The sequence below is a fragment of the Aethalodelphis obliquidens genome, unplaced genomic scaffold (assembly GCF_003676395.1).
Source record: "Aethalodelphis obliquidens isolate GAN/ISIS:26980383/991018 unplaced genomic scaffold, ASM367639v1 scaffold3, whole genome shotgun sequence".
Taxonomy (NCBI): domain Eukaryota; kingdom Metazoa; phylum Chordata; class Mammalia; order Artiodactyla; family Delphinidae; genus Aethalodelphis; species Aethalodelphis obliquidens.
In genome coordinates this window covers 7,562,101-7,583,590 of record NW_020837947.1, presented here as the reverse complement: position 1 = coordinate 7,583,590, position 21,490 = coordinate 7,562,101, and the positions used below count along the sequence as shown (strand labels likewise).

General features: G+C 56.1%; 1 protein-coding gene across 1 annotated transcript in view; it reads left to right on the top strand.

The window, feature by feature from the left end:
- The window catches only part of IGF2R (insulin like growth factor 2 receptor), a 108,967-nt gene extending 96,284 nt beyond the window's left edge, over positions 1 to 12,683 (top strand). The window contains exons 41-48 of the mRNA XM_027081948.1: positions 384 to 520; positions 2,726 to 2,840; positions 3,571 to 3,717; positions 4,286 to 4,473; positions 8,268 to 8,454; positions 8,934 to 9,086; positions 10,059 to 10,128; positions 10,849 to 12,683. Coding sequence (XP_026937749.1) covers positions 384 to 520; positions 2,726 to 2,840; positions 3,571 to 3,717; positions 4,286 to 4,473; positions 8,268 to 8,454; positions 8,934 to 9,086; positions 10,059 to 10,128; positions 10,849 to 11,247 — 1,396 coding nt within the window. The 3' untranslated portion in view covers positions 11,248 to 12,683. The remainder of the gene's footprint in view (positions 1 to 383; positions 521 to 2,725; positions 2,841 to 3,570; positions 3,718 to 4,285; positions 4,474 to 8,267; positions 8,455 to 8,933; positions 9,087 to 10,058; positions 10,129 to 10,848) is intronic.
- The last annotated feature ends 8,807 nt before the right edge of the window (positions 12,684 to 21,490 follow it).

The following is a 21,490-nucleotide window of genomic DNA, read 5'->3' as shown; positions in this document are numbered from 1 at the left end:
CTGCACTGACTGCTCCCTGCATAGAGCCTTCCCCCAGGCGCTCCGGGATCCTTCCGTCCACACGGCAGGGGGGAGCGTGGAACTGGAGGGCCTAAGCCGCAAGCGAGGGAACGACTCGCCGGGGTTTGAGCCGCTGCCTGTCCTGACTCTAAACCACCCGGGTCTCGGGTCACCCCGCGTGCCTGGCTGGCACACTCGCTTCTTTAGCATCCAGCCGCTCTTTGGCCTTTCTTTACCCAGAGACCTGTTTCAGTGCTGCGTCCAGAGGTGCTGTGAAATCCTTGGCTATCAGAGCGATTACCTTTTCTGAAAGGAATGGAAGGAGCTGCCCCTGAGTGCGCAGGACAGACACTGACCTTGCCTCTCTCTGTGTCATTTTACAGGTACTACATCAACTTGTGTCAGAAAATATACAAAGGGCCCCTGGACTGCTCTGAAAGAGCCAGCGTTTGCAGAAAGAGCCCCTCTGGCGACGTCCAGGTCTTGGGGCTCGTTCATACGCAGAAGCTGGACGTCATAGGTAAGGCCTGGACCCTTGTCGCATGGTCACAGGTGTTGTGTCAGATTCGGGAATGTGGAGGTGTCTTCCTGTGACCAGAGGGTCAGCACTGGCTTTGGTTGAAGCCTCCAGGTGTCATTTTCAGCAACTGTTTCTCAGGCACTTGGCACCTCCCGGAGCATCAGAATAGGTACTGCTCTGTATCCTCCGGGACGGCAGGTACCTAGTCTGTGTGTCTAGAACGCTGGGCGATCTTGGGAAGGTATTTGTCCTCAGGAGGAGGGCAGAACGTTCAGGGTTCCTGAGTCCCTGCTCCAGCCTCCGTGTATATATGCAAGTGTTTGTCCGGGGAAGCCGAACGATGACATGAGAGAACCTGGTAAAGACGATTCAGGGTGCATTTTCGTAATGTTTTAATTCGGAAACACAAAATGAAGCTTGTCTTAGTAGTTTTAATAGAAGATTCATCTTGCAGTTGGTTGTTGAAAGATTCTTTCATCACGTAAAAGGAAAAGGCAGGGTTTTCTTAGTTTAGGAGCAGTCAGGTGCGTTGGGAGGACGAGGAAGAAACAACGCTCACTGTGCCTGGCTGGCTGGAGGGGGTCCCCGAGCTGTCCTCATTAGAACACGGGGAGCCTATGTCCACTCCAGCTGTTGACAGGGAGAAAAGGAATTCTGGGGAACCACTGTCACCCTTGAGAAAAACCCCGACTCTGCAGGTTGGAAGTGGGGCGAGTCACCCCCCACCCCCCGGCAGGCGTGGCCAGACCTCCTGGCCCACGGCTCGCCCTCCGTTGGAGATCTTGGCCATAGCTGCCACGAAGGGCATGGGGCTGCAGGTGGGTCTGTCCCTGCTGTCTCGTTCTCACATGTAGATATTTGACCCGTCTCTCCCTCGGTTTCCCACAGCCAGGTGAGAAAAACTAGAACGTTGAAGCCTCGGGAAAAGATGAGCTAGTAAAACCTGTTCCCTGACGCGCCAGGCGGGGTCTTACCCTTAGGCCCCAAGAGGACGACCATCTAAGGCCAGTCGCCGTGACCCCCATGAGCATTTAGGGGGTGTGACCTTGTGGGGCGAAGAGTTGGACTCTTGTCCCAGGAATTAACATTCCTGGCAACCAGGCTTTATACGTGTGTGTACGTGTGTGATTTACGCGTGTGTACACGTGTAGTCCTCAGTGGCCCGGGTAGGTGTTAGACTCCATTTCACAGGTTGGGTAACTGGATGTATGGAAGGCTGAGTGTGTTGTTTATCTAGTATGGGGCTAGGGGCACTTCGTCAAGACCTAAACCTGTTGATTCCACGTTCCAGAAGTTTAAGAATTTCTCTTCAAAGCTGTGAAACCCTTTCTTAACAAAATTTTCACCAAAGCCCAATATTTAAAACAAACTCACCCAGAGCAGCCTTGAGCCTGGGTGGGTCCGGGAGCGTGGGCCTCACCTCCTGTCGAGGGGTCCCCGTGCCTTGGCCACGCCCCGGAGAACACCTGGGCAGCGGGTGCCGTCCCCTCCGCATCCCCTGCCTCGAAGGACATGGGTCGGGTGTGTGAGGGTCAGGCCGGAGGACTGCCCCGTGCTGGCCCCGAGAGCCACCGTCTGTGCGCTGAGCCGGGCTGGCCTCGGGCACCCCCAGGACAGCTCTCGGCTGCCGGTCGGAGTCGCCGGCCCCTGTGAGACGCGCCCCTGGAAGCGCAGCCTTGCTTTTCGCGGCCCCTGCAGGCTGGGCTTCCCCTGGTTCTTTGACCACGACATCTTCAGAAGCAGAAAGAGCTCCACGTGGAGCCAGGGGGCCTGAGGAAACCAGAGCTGTTGTGTGTGGAGTGTCACGCTGGAGGGTGGACGTCTGGCGCCTGCCCTGTCCTGCCCGGGAGGCTCGGGGTGGGGAAGCGCCTAAAACGGCACAGAAGTTGTGCACGGCGGGGGCCCCGCGTGCACGCTGCACCGGCTGCTCCCCGCTTGGCCCCGGACCGCACGCTGCGGGGGTCTCCCGGCCGCACAGGTGAGGAGACGGCGAGCGGGGGTCGGCTGGGGTCTGAAGCCCGGTCGCCTCTTGCTGTGCAGGCAGCAACGCGGGCCGGGCGTGGTCGCCAGGCTTGGCGGTGCTGATGAGCCGCGTGATGAGTCCCCAGAGGCACCGACGTTTGTTCGTGATGCAGGATTCGCTTCTGACGCTGGGGCTCCGGCGATGCCCTGGAAATAGCGTCAGTTCTGTCGTTTGTGTTTCAGATGACAGAGTCATCGTGACTTATTCAAAAGGCCATCAGTGTGGTGACAATAAGACGGCATCCGCCGTCATCGAGCTGACCTGTGCGAAGACAGTGGGCCGGCCTTCGTTCACAAGGTGAGGGGAGGGGGGTCCCCCAGGGAAGCTGTGCGCAGGGTGTGCCGGGATCCCATCGGAATTTCTCCCCGTGGTTTCCCCTTGGGGGCGGCGAGGGGCACCGGCCGCTGAGACCCGCGGCCTGGTGGAGCCGGGGCTGCCCCGCACAGGGAAGGTTCCCTGGATGGGGGCTGCGACAGGCATAAAAACAGGATTTCACCGGCTTCCGGCTTTGAATGTCACAGTGTAACCAAAAGGGCATTGATGGGTGCCACCCAAGGCCAGCTGTTCAAGCAGCCTGTCTGGGCCCCGCGGCCGGCACGGTGGCACCTGGGATGCTTGCTCTTGGACTATCCTGGAAATCTCTGGGCAGCTCCGTGTCTGGGGCTGGGGGCGGCACCGTTTGGCCAGCAGAGGGAGCGTGTGAGCTGCTGTGTTTGTGAACCGACCGATTCCTTCCAGAAACTGGGCTTGGGAAAGGGGAGACCCAGGCGTTGTCAAAGGATTCAGTCAGTTGCAGAGCGTGAGGTGCTTGTAAAGTAAATATTCAAAAATCCAGGAGCAAATCGTTCCAGCTTTTAGACGTTGCACAGCTTCTAAATTTTAAGAACACACACAAGCGCTTGCCTGCTTTTCCACGTGGCAGATATGCTGGGTGGGCATCTTCCTGACCGTGAGTCGCCCTCCTAGCTCGGCGGCGTCCTCCGGTTTGGGAGGGTGGCCGTGACCGTGGTCTGTGTGCCGCCTGCAGGTTCGACGTGGACAGCTGCACCTACCACTTCAGCTGGGACTCGCGCGCAGCCTGCGCCGTGAAGCCGCAGGAGGTGCAGATGGTGAACGGGACCATCACCAACCCGGCCACTGGCAGGAGCTTCAGCCTCGGGGACATTTATTTCAAGTCAGTGGAGCACTTTCCTTCCGGGCGCTGCCGTGTGTTCAGATCTCTCCCCGGCCGAGGGCCGCGAGATAAAGAGGCCCAAGTGTTTGTGTGTTTTAGTTACTGTTTCCAGGTAGTCGTCATATTTCGCTCAAGCAGAGGGCAAGCACTGCCCAGCTACTGAGTGTGACACCAAAGGTGCTGAGTTCTCTTGAGCGTAAAAATAAAGTCGCCCCTCCTCCCTCGCCCAGGGGTTGGAGCTGGAACCTTCTGAAACAATTTTTGATGAGGAACTTCTGGGCTTACTAGTTTGTGAATTAAAAAGTCAGTTGCTCAGCGGTGTCACTGGGTGGGTCTGGGGGTCCGGGGCTGTGCCTGGGCAGGGGGAAGCGGGCATGGTGCGGGGCACAGCACCTGAGAACAGCACAGCGAAGCCCAGAGCACGGAGGGGTGGGCAGTAGGACGGAGAGACGGCAGGTGCCCTCGGCAGTATCCTGCAGCCCTGCCCCGTACCTGGGCTTTGGGTCCAGGTGACAAAGGGCTCTCTTGAAGGACCATTGGAGTCACCCGACCTTTACTGTCTCTTTAGGCGATTCAGCGCCTCTGGGGACATGAGAACGAATGGGGACAAGTACCTGTATGAGATCCAGCTGTCCTCCATCACGAGCTCCACGAACCCCGCATGCTCCGGGGCCAACATCTGTCAGGTGAAGCCCAACGACCAGCACTTCAGTAGGAAAGTCGGGACTTCGGACAAAACCAAATACTACGTTCAAGGTAACTCTCCGTCCATGTGCCACGTTTAACTTCCTTGGAGGATCTGTAACACATTTTCATGAACAAACGCCCTGCGGTTGGAACGGCAGATCAGTTTTAGCACAAGAGCCCTGGGTCCGGTCCTGTGTCTTGACACGCGCTGTCACAGCGGGCTGAGCAGCGTGTGTCAGACCCGAGCGGTTCACTGTAGGGAAGATTCACCTCCTAAGCAAACAAGCAAAACCTGGTCTAAACCGGAGGCGGTGAGGTGGGCGTGCGTGGCCACGTCCGGAATTCCCTTCGGTTTAGCTTTTGTCACAATACATCTTTATTTTGAAACTTCAGATGTTACTGTAGAAGGGTGAGAGGTTTCGTGTTTGTCAGAAGGATGAGAAGAAAAGAGAGGCCTGACCCAGGGGTTTGGGTGGGTGCGGAGGGGAGGGCGCGCCGCTGCGCTGAGGGAGCTTCTCCTTTGTTCCTTTTGTTCCCTTCCAGCTTTACTGAAATACAATTGACATACAGCACTGTATAAGTTTAAGGGGCGCAGCATCATGATTTGACTTACGTACATCATGAAATGATGACCGCAAGTTTAATGAACATCTGTCATCTCATGTGGACACAAAATTAAAGAGAAAAAAAAAATTGTTTTTTTCTTGTGATGAGAACTCTTAGGATTCACACCCCTAGTGACTTTCAAATCTAACACACCGCAGGGCTAATTATGTTTAGCATGTAGCATGTGATATCCCTGTTACTAATTTATAATTAGAAGTTTGTACCTTTTGACCACCTTCATCCAGTTTCCTCTCCCCACAGCCTCTTCCCCCGGTAACCACAAATCTAATCTTTTTCTGTGAGTTTGTGTTTTTTTGAAGTACAGTTGACCTACAACGCTATTTCAAAATGATCACCCTGCTAAGTCTGGTTACCATGTGTCACCACACGAAGATATTACATAATTATTGACCATATTCCCCACACTCTACACTTCATACCCATGACTCATTTATTTTGCGCCTGGAAGTTTGTACCTCTGAATTGCCCTCGCTTACTTCTTTCCTAATTCCTTCTTGACCTTCAAAGAATATTTCCAGGAGGCAGCTCATGTGCTTTTGTTTTAAACAGCTAGTCTTTCACTATATACCATTTCATGATTTGATTTTTTTTTTAATTAATTAATTTATTTATTTATGGCTATGTTGGGTCTTCGTTTCTGTGCGAGGGCCTTCTCTAGTTGTGGCGAGCGGGGGCCACTCTTCATCGTGGTGTGCGGGCCTCTCACTATCGCAGCCTCTCTTGTTGCGGAGCACAGGCTCCAGATGCACAGGCTCAGTAGTTGTGGCTCACGGGCCCAGTTGCTCTGTGGCATGTGGGATCCTCCCAGACCAGGGCTCGAACCCGTGTCCCCTGCATTGGCAGGCGGACTCTCAACCACTGCACCACCAGGGAAGCCCCATGATGTGATTTTTGAACGAGGTGAATGAACTCGCTTTTTAAACAATTAAATGTGTTTACAAAACCAGCTGACTTCGACCTCAAAGGGCTGCTGAGAGAGAGATTCCCGGTGAGGAGCGGGGAGCAGCTGCTCCCTGAGTAGGTGTAGCCTAGAAGAGGGCGTTTCCGTGCTCAGGTACCGAGCTGGTCGCTGCACTTGACAGCGCCCACCAGGGGCCGGGCAGAGACCTGCCAGGTCAGTCTGGCTCGCTTCCGTGATTCCCTGTCATAGGGTCAGCCCGCTGGTCCCCTGTTCTCTTCCGGTGATTCTGGGTCAGATGCTGGAGTCGTGCAGTGGCGTTGGGCCCTCTCTTGAGGTGCTGTCCTCAGGGCCTGGCCCTGTAGTAAGTGCTTGGTAAATGTTTGTTGACTGACTGAAGGGCTGCTTTAAACGCCTCTAAGGCCACTGCTCTGCAGAGAAGGAAAGTCCAAGCTCTTTTGAACACAGCCTGGAAGATTTTGACAGACTCCCGTTTTCTTAGCAGCTGGTCCTGCAAATGCACCCAGACCCAGCCATCAGGTTACTCACGAGCCCCTGCAGGTCCCACGCCGCCACTGCACGGGCCTTCCCGCTGGACTGCCTCCGCCTGCCCTATCCTTCTCCTGCTGCCTGTCCCAGCGACGTGCTCCCTTCTCACACCCAGGGGCGCAGCTGCGGGTGTGCCTGCAGCAGTGGTCAGGCTCCACGCCACAGCCCAGGTCAGGGGCCCAGCCACTAGAGTGAGAACTTTCGCGTCCGTAAGGCCTGCATGTAGTCTAGTTGGCCTCCTGCGGCCCCCCAGCTTCAGGGTGTGCGTGCGTCTGTATGTACACACACACTTGTGTGCGCACGTTTATTTATTCTTAGTTAACGAAATCATTTCAGACGTTTTCACTGCCTTCATTCACCAGCGCTAGGAAGTAGGTTTAGTTTTAAGCCTTCGTCCACATTTCAGGAAGAATGCAGTTTAACGCCCTTCACGAGTCTGCATGCATCCGAGTGGGCAAGAGTGGGAAGCCGCAAAGCCCGTCTCTGGCTGAGATTCAGAGCTGCCACTTCGGCCCCCCACTGGCCCACCAGTTTGTGCCCTCGTTCCAGCCTGGGGGACAGCCCACTCGGGTCATGGCTCAGACAGTTATGCGTAAGGACACGCGGGGCGTTCCCGAGCCCAGCCCGCGGGGCCGGGTCTCGGCCGCCCTCCGAGCGTGTTGCTGCACACGCTGCACTCCCTGGTGCTCCCGTGGTGGCCGGTCGTGAGGATTTTGAGTCTCCAACCACAAAGTTGTCCACACAAGGCAGAGTCCACACAAGCTCCTCTCACTTGTGACACCAGCTGCAAGTTCAGGGGGCTCCATCCCCGCCTCAGATTGGATAATTCACTAGACGGATGCTCAGAACCAAGAGCTGTTTCAGTCGTGCGTACAGTTTATTACGATGAAAGGACGTAGAGTCAAGTCAGCCAGTGGGAGGAGTGTGCAGGGTACGGTCTGGGAGGGAGCCAGACGCTTCTGGTGTCTTCTCCCTGTGGAATCAGGACGAGTTATGTTCTCAGCATAAACGTGACAGCGCACACACACGAGCTCAGGAGCTGACCAGGGAAGCCCACCCATCCCTCAGTGTCCAGAGGTTTTATTGGGGCTTCGTTACGTAGGCTTGACTGATAGATCACGCGGTTGGTAGGTTGGATGGCTGGTTGGTTGGCTGGTTGACTGGCTGGTTGGTTGGCTGGTTGGTTGGTTAACTGATTCGTTGGTTGACTGGTGGGTTGGCTGACTGGCTGGTTGGTTGGTTAACTGATTCGTTGGTTGACTGGTGGGTTGGTTGACTGGCTGGTTGGTTAGTTAACTGATTCGTTGGTTGACTGGTGGGTTGGCTGACTGGCTGGTGGGTTGGCTGGTTGGTTGGTTAACTGATTCGTTGGTTGACTGGCTGGTTGGTTGGCTGGTTGGTTGGTTAACTGATTCGTTGGTTGACTGGTGGGTTGGTTGGCTGACTGGCTGGCTGGTTGGTTGGTTGGTTGGTCAACCTCGGTCTCCAGGTGCACTGATACCGTGTAGGCAGTCCCCCCTCCAGGTCATATTGTTAGCGGAGGACAAAGGCCAGACCTCTTTTTGGGCAAGGTTCAAGTCTTTCCCACATTCTGACTTAGGGCAGGGGCCCCATAATGTGTGTTGAGCAGTCTGTGAGAGCTCATCTGGGACATTTGATGAAGGACCCTTACGTCTGATTTTAAGTCTCTGCAAACTTTTTACACGCTATGAAAAGGTAAACTTGGCCCACTACTGAAACACCAATGGTAATGGTGCTGTGCTTGTGTGTGCTCCTGCCTTGTTGACAGATGGCGATCTGGATGTGGTGTTTGCCTCTTCCTCCAAGTGTGGAAAAGATAAGACAAAGTCTGTCTCCTCCACCATCTTCTTCCACTGTGACCCCTTGGTGAAGGACGGGATCCCCGAATTCAGCCACGAGACCGCCGACTGCCAGTACCTCTTCTCCTGGTACACCTCTGCTGTGTGTCCTCTGGGGTAAGTGGGGTCCTGCCCCACGGTGTTCCCTTAACTCCAGGAGCATTGAGGCTGTGTCCCAAGGTGAGTTGTTGAGAGGGAGAAGCTATTACCTGGGCTGTGATCACTGTTTCCTCCCAGAGAAGAGAGCCGTGTTCCCGGGAGACGAGAGCGGCCAGTGTGTCCCTGAGTCTTCGCTCCAGAAGCGCCTCTGTGCTCTCGGGTCCTTGCAGAGGGATCAGAGAGGCCTTGGGGAGGCGTGTTGCCCAAAGCTCGGTGTTTCTTGTTCCCTTAGTGACGAAGGCTCGTGTGGCTGGGGGGTCGCCTTTCCTAGTCCTCTTGCCTTAGTCTCATCGTCAGAGGAGTTTGTCCGCTGTTGACCTCCGCCTCTGGCGGATCCCGTTTCACTGTGCGGGGCTGCAAAGGCAGGGCCTCCGCCTGAGCTGGGCCTCGCGAGGCACTGGCGGTGGCGGTGGCTGAGTGTTGTGGCCTCCCCGCAGGGTGGGCTTCGACAGTGAGAGCGCCGGGGACGACGCGCAGGAGCGCAAGGGGCTCTCGGAGCGGAGCCAGGCCGTCGGGGCCGTCCTCAGCCTGCTGCTGGTGGCGCTCACTGGCTGCCTGCTCGCCCTGCTGCTCCATAAGAAGGAGCGACGGTAAGGAGAGGGGAGTGGGCCAGGGGGACGGGCCAGTGGTTCAGAGTCGATATCTGGGCTCCTTTTTTTTGAGCCCGTCAGCAGCCAGAGTGTGGAAGCGGTCCCCAAAGCTGTGTTTTGTAAACGTCTGCATCCTTGTGACGATGTGTCCTGTCTGACCAGGGCTGTGGATCCTGTCAGGTCACGTGGCAGATGCTCTGCGGGCCTTGGCCTGGCCCACCTGTTCCCAGGATGTGGCTCTCTGCACGTGTCCACAGATGGACAGAGTTAAACACCTGTCACGAGCTGACTTCCTTCTGATCAGCTGGCTTGTCTGCCCTTTAAAAGGGGAGCATTTGTTAGGGACCGGCTGTGACACCTCTATGGGCTCGTCTTTGCTGGTGAAAGGTCTTGTCACTCACAGGCAGCACGACTGTCCAGCAGATTTCATGTCACACACGAATGAGGCCCAGGGCTCTGTGTGTAGTCAGCCCTGTCCAGAGCTCAGGGGTGGTACAGCTCTGGGGCTCCCTGTTGCCTCTCTCACCTGCCCGAGGAGCCAGAGGCAAGCGAGAGAGGGTCGGGGAGTGCTGACCGCAGCCATCCCGACCCTGAGAGGCTGTCAGCGGGACGCAGGATTGGGGCAGGAGGTCTGGGTGGGAGCCGGCCCTGCGTTCGTCCGTCGGCCCAGTAATCTCAGCGCAGCCCTGGGGTGGCGGGAAGGTGTGGGGGGAAGGTGTGGGTCATCGTATTGACGTGAAAAAGCAGAAGGACAAATGCTGGCTCACTCACTCTGGCCCTTCTTACACCATGAAAACGGGGAGCAGGATTTGGACCCGCGTCCGTCTGATTGTAAAGCGTCCTTCCTGCTGAGCTGGTTTACAGCCCTGCTGTCGAGCACGTGCTCTTGGGGCTGCAGCCTCCCGGTAGCAGGCACTCGGGAGCCGGAGGGGGGCGCGGCTCCAGCCTGGAGTAACTTGGGTCTCCTTTCAGGGAGACGGTGATGAGCAAGCTCACCAGCTGCTGTCGAAGAAGCGCAAACGTGTCCTACAAATACTCAAAGGTAGTTCCCTGCTGAGGTCTTTGGGTGACTCAGCACGCGCGCACGCGCTCGAACCGTTGTCATGCTGTTGGTCAGTGACTACAAGGAAACTGACATCGCGGGAAGTTTGAAATGGGCAGAGGGAAAATGTCCCTCTGCTCTTAACCCGAACACACTTTTTGTTCTTTTTCCTTCAAGTTTTTGTCGTTGTGGTTGCCGCTAATTTCTTACAGTGTTTAGTATTAACTTACTTCTACTTTTTTGGCTATTCTACAAAAAAAGATGGTAATGAAAATTTCTGTGCCTCTGGCATTTAGATGGCTTCCTTAGGATAAGTGTCTAGAAATTTAGGCCAGAGTGCCTGAATGCACTCACGGCTCTTGACTGTACTGCCAACTGCTTTCTGAAAGGCTTCCCTCAACTACAGTCATCCACGTGTCCCGCGCGCGGCCCCTCTCCCTGCTGCCTGAGGGCACCTGGAGCAGAGGGGCTCCGTCCCCCGGCCCTGCCGCCTTGTCGCTGGCCGCCTTCTTGCCTCCTGACACCATCCGCCTTGGTTGGGTCTCAGCAGGAGCTGGCAGTCGCCAGCCCTCCCCTTCTCCCTGAGGAGGAACATGGGACCGTGATGGCTGTGGTGGGCTGGGAAGAGGTCCCCGACTCCGGGTGGGTCATGGAGGGAGGGGGGCAGAGGAGGCTGACGAGGTCTCAGGCGGACCCACGGTCTCTGCTGTGTCCCGGCAGGTGAACAAGGAGGAAGAGGCGGACGAGAACGAAACTGAGTGGCTGATGGAAGAGATCCAGCTGCCGTCACCGAGGCCCGGGAAGGAGGGGCAGGAAAACGGTCACATCACTACCAAGTCCGTGAAAGCCGAAGCCCTCACCTCCCTGCACGGGGACGACCAAGACAGCGAGGATGAGGTGCTGACCATCCCGGAGGTGAAAGTGCACCTGGGCAGAGGGACCGGGGCGGAGGGCGTGCAGCCACTGAGGCCCCCGCCCAGGAAGGCACTTCGGGAGCGAGCGGACGACCGGGTGGGGCTGATGAGTGGGGAGCAGGCCAGGAGGGGGAGGCCCCGGGCCGCGCAGAAGGCCGTGAGCTCCTTCCACGACGACAGCGACGAGGACCTCCTGCACATCTAGACTGCGGGGCGCGTTCGGCGCCTCCGCCGGCACCTCCAACCAAATGAGACTTTTGACTCCGTGATGCTTCTGTCATTTTTGCCTTTAACAAAAACTGTTTCAAAAGGGAAGAGTTTTGCTGATGGGGGAGAGGGTGAGGAGGTGGGTGCCGCTCTCTGTGGTCACCGGGATGGGGCATCGCTCCAGCTGCCAGAGGGCGGCGCCGGGGCCCGTGTTCAGTCCCAAGTCCTCGCACAGAACGTGGCCGCCGGGCGCTTCCTACCGCGCCCGGGCCGGACGCGTCTGGGAACAGAGGGCTGCGTTTGCGGAAAACCCGTGCTGCTTTAGGCCCTGTAGGGTATTTGATCATTATATTTTAGCATTTAATTCTCTCCTCCTATTTATTGACTTTGACAATTACTCAGGTTTGCGAAAAAGGAAAAACACAATAACAACAACAGTTTTTTCCTGCCGGCAGGGGGTAATCTATCTGTCTGTCCCTTAGCGGGGAGGCTGCTGGGGCGCTCGGGTGGTTTCATACGAGGTTTTGAACTGCTCCACGACACGTCCTCTAAGTTAGACTCCGCCGTTCTGTCTCTTTTCCCTTTTGCTTCTGTCTCGTAAGGGCGCGTGTGTGCGTGCACGCACACACGTGTGGGTCCCTAGTGCCTGGGCTCTGGAGGGTCTGCCTGCTGTTTGCCTCTGGTCAGTAACGGCTGCAGCTTTTTGCATGACGTCTTCAATCCTAGGTGCACAGAGCACAGTTATCAGTATTTCTTTCGCCAGCTGGTGAAGTCAGACAACCCACCCAAAGATTGATTTGTGCGTGCGTGTGTGTGTGTGTGTGTGTGTGTGTGTGTATGTGTGTGTGTGTGTGAGAGAGAGAATGGAGTTGAGATGTCAGACTTTTTTCCGGACTTGGGGGTGTAGGTCTCCCCTCTTCAGGTTCACATGATACCACCTTTACTGTGCTTATTATTTTTTTTTTTTTAAGAAGAAAGTGTTTATCAACCATTCGACCTATAAGAAGCCTTAATTTGCACAGTGTGTGACTCACGGAAATTGCATGAAAGCCAGTGGGCCAGATTCTCGCTCCTAGCGTTGCACCTGGATTCCTGCTCGGTGCGGGGTGGGGAGGGGGGCGGCCAAGGCCGGCCTCTCAGTCTGCAGGACGGGAGGGCGAGACCACTGTCCTTCCCGGCTGTCGGCTCCTTTCTTGAAGTGTTTAATGAATGACTTTCCTTGCATTATAGAACTGTATATAGACTCAGTGGTATTCATATCCTGGAAAGCAAACCAGCCTAAGGGCTCCTTGCTTTGTACTCCGTTTGGCTGATGGCTTATTTGATTTCAACATGAGTGTATTTTTAAAAGTTGATTTCTTTCCTCATTTTTTTTCAATCAAATTTACTGTAATATGAAGTATTCAACAATTTGAATAAAAGATAAATTATTAACCGGGTGTTCCTGCTTTTTCCCCACGAGAGTGAAAAGCTGCCTGGTTAGTTGCCAAGCCCAGTGCCCTCTCTGTGCCTCCTGTTACACGTCCGGATGGTAGCCGACCCTTCACGTGCAGCACATCAGCTTTCTCTCTGGAGTCTCCCTGCGTGTAGGTGCTCACCCGAGGCCCCCAGGGCTTCTGTCAGCTTCATCCACGCCTGATTCTTCCTCCTTCCGAGAAAGGGTATTGTTACCAAAACAGCCAGCGTGTGTGCAGATGCCATACCACCAGAAGGCATCCTGGTGCGCAGCCCGAGCTAACACGGGGGCAGGAGGGCTTCTCTTGCACAAGTTGGGTTTCCATCTGAAATTACTGACTAGTAATGAGAGCTGCTTAGATATTAATGTGAAAGCAGACCCGACAGGGAGTTACTACAATGTCAGACTAGACTTCTCCGCGTTAGCATCCTTCCCTCCTCATTTTCTGACTATTTCCAGTTGGGGTGACTTTTTTTTTATGTTTAAGGATTTTACAATGTCGCTCCTGAGACAGGCACTCTGGGGTCTTATCAAGGTTTACATTGTGACCCCAGAGTTGCTGGTCCTTGGACACTGCCCAGGGGGCTGTTCTCTAAGCCACGCCCCTCTCTTCCGGGGGCGGGGCACTTGCAGGTGCTCACTGGCCCTGTTGGTGAACTTGATGGTGGGGGAGTTCTCCGTCTGCACCTCGGGCCACCTGCCCTGGTGCCCAGCTTGTGCCGGCCGCAGAGGATGGGGAAGTGGCCATGTGCGTGAAGCTTTCGCTCAGGCTCTTGAGCTCCTGCAAACAGACTAACAGCCCATGCCAGCTGTGGTCACAGGTAGTTTAGGAAAACGCTCCCTGACAGCAAATAGGAATTAAAATCTTTTAAGATCCTAGTTAGTTTCCTTTTAACCAAATTCTTTAAGCCCCGCCGCTTTTTTGAGACTGTCCATTGAATGGCGGAGAAATGGGATAAGTGGAGGGTCAGGACGGTGTAGGCAAACCCTGGGCCCAGGAAATCCACGGGAGAGTGGAAACGCGGCTCCCGCCAAGAACATTCTAAACGCAGCTGAATCCGTTTCTCCACCAACCTCTGACATAGGCTGATCATCCGACGATTCCTTTAGGGAGGCTGACTGCCACCCGGGATTCAGAAGGAATTCTTTGGTCCCTTTGTACCAGTTCAAGAAGTGGGCGTGGAGGTCTTAGCTCCCTTCCAGGGCATCAGGTCACAAGGGGATGGTGTGCCTCGGGAGCGGAAGGTACTGGCCAGCTTAGATTGATAAAACCCCCCTCACCAGCTTCGGAGAATCCCCGCGACTCTGACGTCACGACACGACTTCTTACTTCCCCAAATGAACGTGGCTGATGTGGGGCCGGCGTCTCTTAAGGGAAGCTGAGCGTGCTGTGCCCCCTGGAAGGACGGGCACCCAGGGTGGCTCGCTGCACAAAGCCTGGGCGGGGTGGCCTGGCCGGGTGGTCCTGCAGCTCCTCTCTGGGCTGGGGTGGGCCCGGAGACAGGCAGCCGTGTGCTCGGGGACAGAGGGGCTGGAGGCGCTGCAAAGGTAAGGCTGGAGCAGTCCTGGAACTTGAAGAGTCCCGTGGAAGTCGCTGTCAGCACCACCCTGGGGGAAATGCAGTGATTCCCCTAAAGACAGAGGGGAAGGCCAAAGGTGGGCCGCGAATTATTAGCTACTCATGTTTCTTTCCCTCTTATTCTATTATTTTTATTATTTTTTTATTTTTTTGCGGTACGCGGGCCTCTCACTGTTGTGGCCTCTCCCGTTGCGGAGCACAGGCTCCGGACGCGCAGGCTCAGCGGCCATGGCTCACGGGCCCAGCCGCTCCACGGCATGTGGGATCCTCCCGGACCGGGGCACGAACCCGTGTCCCCTGCATCGGCAGGCGGACTCCCAGCCACTGTGCCACCAGGGAAGCCCTCTATTTTGTTTTGACCAGTTTGTGAATCAAATTCAGTGAAGTTCATACTGTTACTCTGATACTCGCGGAGTCAGAGGAGAGCACAGCCGAGTGGGGTCTTGTTGGCCGTCGCCCCTGGACAGGGTGACAGTGCAGGTCACTCGACAGCTGCTCTCAGCGCCGTCCTGGAGAACGCGGCCCGGGGAGCAAGGATCATTCCACCAGAGCAGGGAAGTGACGTGGGCGCTGGGTCCCATGGGGTGGGTGCGTAGAGGGTCAGGTCCCAGGCAGACCCTGTGACCCTTGGCTTCAAATTTTAAAAAAGGTTGACAAAACACAGAGAATTTGAACATAAGGACAAAGAACTTTTTTCCTGCAACTGCGAGAGTGAGCTGCCTCCCTGGTGCCTTGTCATCCCAGGCCCCTCAGGATGTCACCCCCCATGAGCACAATGCACTCTCTGGACCCAGAACACCCACGTGGTCCTGCCAGTTGTCATGGCAACACCATTTTCACTAAGAGGACCCCATTCAGAATCCTGTCCAATTCAGTTGCCCTGTTTCTCTTGAGTTTTCCCTCAGTCTGGAAAGTTCCTCAGCCTTTGACTTTGGTGACCTTGACACGTGAGGTCGCCCTCCTCATCCTGACAGCGCTCTGACACGCCTGATGGTCACTCTCCCCTCAGGGACGCCCTTGCCCACCCTGCCGCTGGGACGAGGACTGTCCTGCTCTGCCCACCTCACGGCTTTGGGACTCATTCTAGAAGCACAGGGCAAGAGGCGAGGGGCTCAGGATGAACGAAACCACACCTGAACTAGAAGATCGCGTTGGCATGCAGACGGATTGTCGTATAGTGGCATTTCCTGAAGTGCGCCCCACGGAACACTTGTTCTGTGTGATTGTGACAGATGTTCTGCAAAAATTGGAAACGACTTATGTGCAAGGAAGTTTGGAAAATGCTGAATGAAAGGTAAATGCCTTTTCTTGCTATGAGGCTTCTCAGAGAGTCTAGAAGGAGACACTGCTGGGCGAAATTACAGTAGGAAACGTGGCCGGTGAGTCTCTGAGCAGGGGAGTGGCACGCAGCAGTCCCTGGATGCTGGCCCGTGTCCCCTTGGGGGACCGGGTGGGGTGTGGACAGCCCACTGAGGGTGCTGTCACCATGGGCATGGCTTTGTCGTTCTCTGGACAGTCCCAAGGAGCAGGATCGTGGGTTGTCTGTTACACCGCTGCTGATTAACGACCACAAGGCCAAGTGGGCACCCAATACCTCAGACCTGCCCTCCCCAGAGGAAGCCTCCGCTGCCTCCCCCACCCTTGCCCCCGCCATTTGTGTCCCCCAGTACTTCTCTCTCCTTGGGGTCAAGTTCCCCAAGAAGTTGACCCTGAGCCCTGATCTTGAAGTACAGTTGACCCTTGAGCAACACGGGTTTGAACTGCATGGGTCCACTTAGACGCGAGCTTTTTTCAATAGATACCACAGTACGACACGCTCTGTGGTTGGCCAAATCCGTGGATGCGGAGCTGTGAGTGTGGAGGAGGGTGACTCTGGGCTTGAGCACCCCCGGATTTCGGGACACAGGGGGGTCCCTGGCACCAGCCTCCTGTGGATACCAATGGACCACTGTACTGGAACCACTGAAATGGTGCTCTGACCCCATCCTTCATCTATTTCCCCTCATTTGAATGCTGGGGTATAGACGTTGTTACAGGTTGAATCTCGTCTCCCCAAAACCCACATGTTGAAGTACTAACCCCAGTACCTCTGAATGTGACGTGGAGACAGGGTCTTTATTGGGGTGATCAAGTGAGGTCAGTGGGGTCAGTCCTAACCCACTAGGGCTGTGTTCTTATAAAAAGGGGAAATTTGGACACAGGGACAGACGGCACCGGGGGGAAGAGGTGTGAGGAGACAGGGAGGAGCCCGCCATCCACGGGGCAAGGACGGAGCCCTGGGACAGCCTTCGCTCGGCCCTCAGTAGCAGCCAACCCTGCTGACACCTGAATTCTGGACTTCTGGCACCCAGATCTGTGAGGCCATGTATTTCCGTTGCTTAAGCCACCCAGCCCATGGTGCTTTGCTACAGGAATTAATCCAGAGATCAGAGGCCCAGCCTCTGGCCTCCAGGAGCTCACAGCCTCCCAGAGCAGCCGGGCAGTGATGAGACTTGTGGAGGGCGACCCCACGGCTGTGCTGGGCGCTGGCCTCTAGGCCAGGCTGCCCTACGTGACCTTTCACTACCTTTCATGCCTGTCATGGCCCACGCCAGTTGCCTTTCCTGGGATTTCCTGAAAACACTATGCAGAAGATCCATGCAAACAGTCCTGAAGGTCTTTCAGGCCAGGTACCATGAGAGATGCTAGCACACCTCCTGAGTCACGATGCAGGTTACAGTTGTGCCCACAGGTGCAGGGCCCTGGGGTGGTAGCTGGCACGGATACACCTTTAACTGTGTGCCAGGCAGTTGACAGATACCAACTCATCTAGTCCTCATGGCAACCCTGTGGAGTGGATACTCCTGGTATCCCATTTTGCAGATGGAAAACTGAGGCCCTGAGGGTTAGGCAGTCAGTCTAAGGTCACAGCTGGTGAACGAAGGAGATGGCATTTGAACCAAGTTCTTCTGGCTCAGGATTTGCGCCCTTAACTGCCTGTGTATAGTAGCCCCTCAGAGGCCAGTTCACGGGTGGGAATGAGGCTGGAGGAGGCCGGTGGGTAGGTTGTGAAGGGAGGGGTCAGGCTTGGCGTTGGCTTTGCATCCAAGTAGCTCCTGCAAGTTAGTTAGTTACTTAGCTTGGATTCTCAGGTGAGGAGAGAGTGCTTCCTGCCTTACCGGGTTAGCATGGAGACTGAGAAGTAACAGCTGGTGCTTGGTCCGTGCTCAGTGCATCAGTGTCGTTCTTGGTGGGAGAGAAGGGCCCACAGACTGGGGCTTAAACAACAGAAATTAATTTTCTCACAATCCTGGAGGCTGGAAGTCTGAGGTCAAAGTGTTGGCAGGGCTGGTTCCTCCTGAGGCCTCTCTCCTTGGCTTGCAGACGGCCGCCTTCCTCCGGGTATTCACATGGTCGCCCTGCCCTCTGTGTGTGTCTGTGTCCTAATCTCCTGTATATAAATAAGAAACTCCATGTATAAGTTTAGGGCGCAACCTACTGACCTCATTTTAACTTGATTACCTCTTTAAAGACCCTGTTTCCAAATTCTGAAGTACTGGGGTTAGGGCTTCAGCATGTGAGTTTGGGGTGAAGGAGAGCACAGTTCAGTCCCTAACTGGGAACAGAAGCTACAGTCCACTCAGGAGGTGGGGAACACAGACGCTTTTCAGGCCAGGCTTCTGGGAACCTCTGAACACCCTTTAGGGGCACCCCTACGTGTGTACACACATGCACACATACACACACAGTGCTGGCACACCCGTCAAATTAGATCCAGTCATAAATGTAAGAACTGTTTCTTGAATGCTTTCTATCTGCTGGGCACAGTGGACCTTGGCAGTTGTGAGCAAAATAGAGTGTTTCTGAGTCCCATGGTCCTGAGTCTCTTCCTTTAACTGTCTTTTCTTTTTTAAATTTAATTTAATTTTTTTTTTTTTGGCCCCATGGCACGCGGGATCTTAGTTCCCTGACCAGGGATTGAACCCATGCCCCCTGCAATGGAATCAAGGAGTCCTAACCACTGGACTGCCAGGGAATTCCCTTAACTGTCTCTTCTTTTTTTCTGTTTTGGATTTTCACCAGAGACCAATCTGGGAAATGCATGTCATCCAAGAGGGGGAAGTTGTGCATTTGTGCACAGCCAGGAGGAGTCATCGGACTCCCTCCACTGCTGTCATAACAACAGCTCACCCCGACCCAAGGCCTGAGCTTTAAGTCCATCTGCTGTGTCCCACCTGAGTTGGTTTGGCCCACAAGCTAAGCATGGGGTTTATGTTTTTAAATGGTCGAAAAAAATTAAAAGAAGAAGAATATTACGTGACACATGAGAATTGGATGAAACTGAAATTTCCACGTGCCGAAATGAAGCTCTGTGGGGAGCTGGGCGCACGTGTTCATTTACGTCTCATCCAGGGCTGCGTTAGCGCTTGGACTGAAGGGGAGCAGCTGCAGAGACCAGACGGCCCAGAAAGGCCACTACGCCCAGGCATTTACCACGGGGCCCTTTACAGAAAAGCTTACCTCCCGCCCCAGGCTTTCTGATCCACATAGCCGCGCCATGGGGTGGGGCAGGTGCAGACCCATTTTGCAGTCGTGAGGATTAAGGCTTAGAAGATGAATAGCGTACAGCTTGGTGCTGATGGAGGCAGGCTTTGAACGGGCTCGCTGACTCCAAAGCCCCTCCCATGCGCTGTCCACACGCTCTTTGGACGTGGCCTGGTTCACAGCAGCCCCCAGACTAGTCCCCTCGGTTAAGGGCAAGCCAGTCCTTCCAGATGCTCAGGCCAAACGCCGTGGTACCTCTGGACCCCTCCCTTGCTCTCATACCCACACCCAGTCTGTCAGCAAATCCTTTCCTCTCTACCTTCAGTCATATCCTGAGTTTGCTTCCTTCCATCCCGGCCTCTTGCTCAGGCTCAGACTGTCTCCGGGGGCCCGCAGGGTAAAGCCCCAGTCCCGGCGGGGCCTGCAGAGCCCTGTGCCCTGGCCCGTGGCCCCTCCGGCGTCCGTCCTTTTGCTCCCTACGCTGGCTCTCTGGCAGTCCTGCTGGCCTCCTCGCTAAGCCCGCCGGGCCCCTGCTCTTGCCGGCCCCTCTCTCTGGAACACTCTTCCTCCATCCACAGGGCTTGCCCTCCTCCCTCCCTCAAGGCTCACATCACCTCTGAGAGGCCATCCCTGACCGCTGGTTCTGCAGTCACAGCCCGCACCTTCCTGCTTAAGACCTTCTCCGTCGCTCTTCCCACCTACTATGATACAGTCTAGCATGTCCCTTGCTGAGTACAGACCTCTGCTCTGAGATGTTTGTTTCTTCGTTCACTGCTGCGTCCTCAGTGCCCAGAGCAGAGCCTGGCAGACAGTAGGCGCTCTACTTTGTGCAGTGGGGGAGTGAGTGGGCCCCTTTGCGGGGACAGGGCGGTGGGTAGCTGAGGGCTGAGCGGCTTCCCTTGGACAAGTCTTCCACACAGTGTCTCGAGGCTACCCTGCCCTGGAATGTTGGATCCTCATCAGGAATAGAACTGAACTGGCTCCTGCCTGCACTCGTGGGCTAGCCCACGCCCCAGGAGCCCCAGCCTCAGTGGTGGCGTCTGTGCGCACCCGGCCCTCTGAGCTCTGGAGGTGGGGAGGGTAAGTAGGGATTTAATAATGCCCTGCTGCCTGTGTCCTGGGACAGGTGAGGACAAGAAGACTGTCATGGGCAGCTGAGGCAGATGCAGGCCATGGGGAGGACAGCCCCGGTCCCTGGAGGACAAGGCGGAGGCCGAGGACGCCTCTGCTTTGTCCTCTGGTTGAGGCCTGGGTGGGAACATCCTTCCTGGCAGCCTTCTGTGTCAGTGGCTTGGGTGCAGGCAGAGCAGAACCGTCGGAGCTTGCCGCCGGCTTTGGGGAGGAGCCTGGGGTGTGAGGGACAGTCCGTGCCCCTAAGAAAGGCTGGGCCTTTGATGGCCAGGCTGGAGCCTCACGGCGGCCTCCCGTGCTGCTCCCACGCTTCTGGCCGTTTCCGTGCTTCTTGGTGTAGTTAACACCTGTCCCCTAATGGCCTTACTGAGCGGTGCTGCTTTGGAAGAAGGTGCCGGGGTCAGGGGCTGAGAGGAGAGGTCTGCTCCACCAGGACGGTCCCCTCCTGACAGCACGGAGAGGGAAACAGCGACCCTGGGGTTCGGTGCCGGGGCAGCGGCGGCCCACCCCGTCCCCGCCCCACTGCAGCACAGCCCGGGGGGCGGGGGATGCCCAGTGGCGGCAGGTCAGGAGCTCCAGGGCTGGGATCGCAGGGTGGCAGGCAGGCCCGTTCTCCCACAGCCCTTCTGGAAAGTCATCCCGGTCGTGGTGGAATCACGCCACTGTGAGGGTCACCTGAACCTCGGGAGCCCTGGTGGCCGGGTTTTCACCTGCAGATCTGGGCTTGCCCCTAACGCCTCTTCCTTCTCTGTTTTCCCGGAGGGGATCCCAGCCTCTCTTCTTACCTCTGAGGCCTCAGGAGGTCCCAAGGCCTGGGGTGAACAGTCCTGAAACGAAAGAAGCATATTTGCGTGAAATCTGTGTTTCGTTGGCCGTTGGGCAAGTTGAGTGGCAGCGTAAGAGTCCTGGAAACTTGGTCGCTGGTCACTGGCCCTGGGGCTTTCGAGCCAGCAGCGTGACAGTGGACAAGGGACTGACCTCTGGGGCCTTGGTTTCTTGTCTCTAACACGTGGGTAACTCGAGGGTTCTCGCAAGATCACGTAAATATCAAGATCAGCGAGGAGCCTGGCCGTCACCCGAGGGGCCAGTGAGGACGGCGGCGCCGGCCTTTCCCAGCTGGCACTTACCCACGGGCCTTGTCGCTTCTGCCCTCTGCGATCTGAGCCCAGGAGGACCTGGCCACCCTGATGTGAGCCTGGACCAGGGGCTGGGAGACCGGGGGAGGGAGTGATGCAGGGCAAGGGGAGGGCCTCCCTGTTCTCCGGTCCAAGAGGAAAACAGAACTCCCAGGCCACGGAGAGCCGGAGGGCGCTCTCTCCCCGGAGAAAAGTGGGCAGTGGTGTCGGCCTGGCCGGGGAGGCGGGGGCAGGGAGGGTCCTGCTTCCTCCCCAGGTTGTGTTGGGGGCAGGATAGCACCCTGGCTGCTTCCCAAGCCGAGGACTCGTGTCAGGGGAGCCCGTGCATTTGGGGCTGGCTGTGTTAGAAAAACCCAGTCGCTTCCTCCAGTGCAGGGAGAACCCAGCTCTCCCTTCTCCAGGGAGTCCCCTTCAC